Source organism: Hippoglossus hippoglossus, chromosome 13 (assembly GCF_009819705.1).
Source record: "Hippoglossus hippoglossus isolate fHipHip1 chromosome 13, fHipHip1.pri, whole genome shotgun sequence".
Lineage (NCBI taxonomy): Eukaryota > Metazoa > Chordata > Actinopteri > Pleuronectiformes > Pleuronectidae > Hippoglossus > Hippoglossus hippoglossus.
Genome location: NC_047163.1, coordinates 1,578,523 through 1,580,721, shown reverse-complemented (window position 1 = coordinate 1,580,721; position 2,199 = coordinate 1,578,523). Strand labels below are relative to the sequence as shown.

Genomic DNA, 2,199 nt, shown 5'->3' with positions numbered 1-2,199 from the left:
TTCATATTTACATCTCAACTTAAAAAAGGTCAGAACTCTGTTTCTGTTTCATAGTTTTTATTATTTTGATCACAATATTAAAATCACATCACTAGGCTGCTGTTGAATAAACACTTTTACAGACAGAATCATTTTGGCTTCATCACATCAAACAGACAAATGTTCATATATGTTGGATTATTTCATATGTGAACAGACTTTATGTGATTAAACATGAATCATGTCTCATGTGTGAGTTTTAATAAAGTTTGTTGAACGTGAACAATGATCAGCTGTTATTGATAAATGTGTTTTTATGTGGATCTTCATCAGTTTGCTCGACTTCATGGATCCACACAAAATCTAAATGATAGAAAACATTTTCCATGAAAGTAAAAAACAAACCAAAGATAAAGATCAGAAAATAATGAAATCTTTTTACACACGTGGAAAAGTCGACAGGAGAAATAAAAACGAGTGAGAAGTAAAAGGAGAAATAAACAAAGCTTTAGAATAACGAGTTTAACTTTTAAATTCAGCAGATTTCTCTTGAAGAAATAAACATGATGAATAAAATCTTTCTCTCTAACTGCTCTGATCCAGCGTCACAGAGACATTCACAGGTAACAGCTTCAAGTGATCTGTAGTGTTAAAGATTGGAAACATCTTCTGAGTGAAAGTGTGTGTGAAGGTGTGAATGTGTTTGTTAGTATCAGGATCAGAGAACGACAGTTGTCCTCTGTTCCAGTCCAGTTTCACTCTGATCCTCTGGATCTTCTGCACAGAGAGATCAGATGATCCTGATGGTGACCATGCTGAGTATTTACCTTCATAGAACCATATTTCCCATGTTTCAGACAGTTTGTCTCCCTTCCTCTGGACAGACTCTGCTGACACACCCAGTGCCCAGTGTGTACTGTCTCCAACCAGGACGTCCCAGCTGTGAGTCCCTGAGTTAAAACCCTCAGATCCCAGGACTGAGAGGTAATGATCAAACCTCTCTGGATTGTCAGGAAGCTTCTGTCTCTCTCCTCGTCTCAAACTGGTCAGATCTTCAGACAGGACGAGTTCTGGATGAGCAGAGTTTGGGTCCAGAACCACAGGACTGTAGGAGACCATGTCCTTCATCTTGTTCCAGATGTTGAAGCTCAGGTTGCCCAGATGTTTGGCCTCGTCTATCAGAGCTCCTGAGGCCAGCTGTGGATCATCCAGCAGGGGGCGCTGCTGGACTCGTTCCACTGCAGCCTTGTAGTTGAGCAGGAACGAGACGTCTTCAGCTCTCAGCTCGTCCTCTGTGGTTCTGATTGTGTCTGAAAGAGCCGTTATGTCTCTGCTCAGAGACTCAATCTTCTCCTTCATCATCCGACTCTTCTGCTCCTCTTCCTCCCTCAGTGCAGCCATCCTGGCCTCCTCTTCCTCCTCCAGAAACTGATGAAGCTTTTTAAACTGCTCCTTGATCTGTGTCTCTGTGAGTCCGGCCTGGACCTTAATGTGTTCTGCTGTTAGTTCACACTTTACTTTAACACGTTCAAAACACTGTAACTTCTTCTTCAAGGGCTCCAGAGTTTCCTGAAGCTGCTTCTTGTGTTGTGGTGCAGCTTCATCGATGGGTCTGAATCTGTGGTCGCTGTGTTTCTCTGAATCTCTGCAGACGAGACACACTGGCTGCTGATGGTCCAGACAGAAGAGTCTGAGTTTCTCTGAGTGCAGACTGCAGAGAGCATGTGAAGAGCTCTGATCTCTCTCCTGTAAGAAGGTCTCACACAGGTTCTTCAACGCCAGGTTACAAGGTGGTTCTGACCTTGAAGATCTTCTCTTACAAACTGGACACTCTTTTACTTCTTTGTCTTTCCACCAGCTCTTCACACAGTCTTTACAGAAGCTGTGGCTACATGACAGAAGAACAGGATCTCTGAAGACATCTTTGCAGACGGGACAGCAGAGATCCTCTTCTGATCTGGAAGCCATTGAGTCTCCAGGTGAAGCTGAAAACAGACAGTCAGTCAGTCACAGCTCCACGAACTTCACTGAGGTTTACTTCCTCTCTGAGTCGAGGTGTTAGTTAAACTCACGGTCAGTGTGTGGAGCGTCGGCAGGTTGTAGTTTGACTCTTCTCTCCTGTAGCTGGACTCACTCAGGACGTTTGGTCTGGTTTGGTTCAGTTTGGTTTGGAAGGTGAATGTGATCGTCTGGTTTTCAGCCTGCGTCTCTTCAGGGAGG

The 2,199-nt window shown here is 43.7% G+C and overlaps 1 protein-coding gene across 1 annotated transcript; it reads right to left on the bottom strand.

The window, feature by feature from the left end:
* Nucleotides 1–509: 509 nt before the first annotated feature.
* Nucleotides 510–1,947, bottom strand: LOC117773181 (nuclear factor 7, brain-like). The gene has a single exon (XM_034604893.1). It carries the CDS (start codon nt 1,945–1,947, stop codon nt 565–567), a length of 1,383 nt encoding a protein of 460 aa, XP_034460784.1. The 3' UTR covers nt 510–564.
* Between the last annotated feature and the right edge of the window lie 252 nt (nt 1,948–2,199).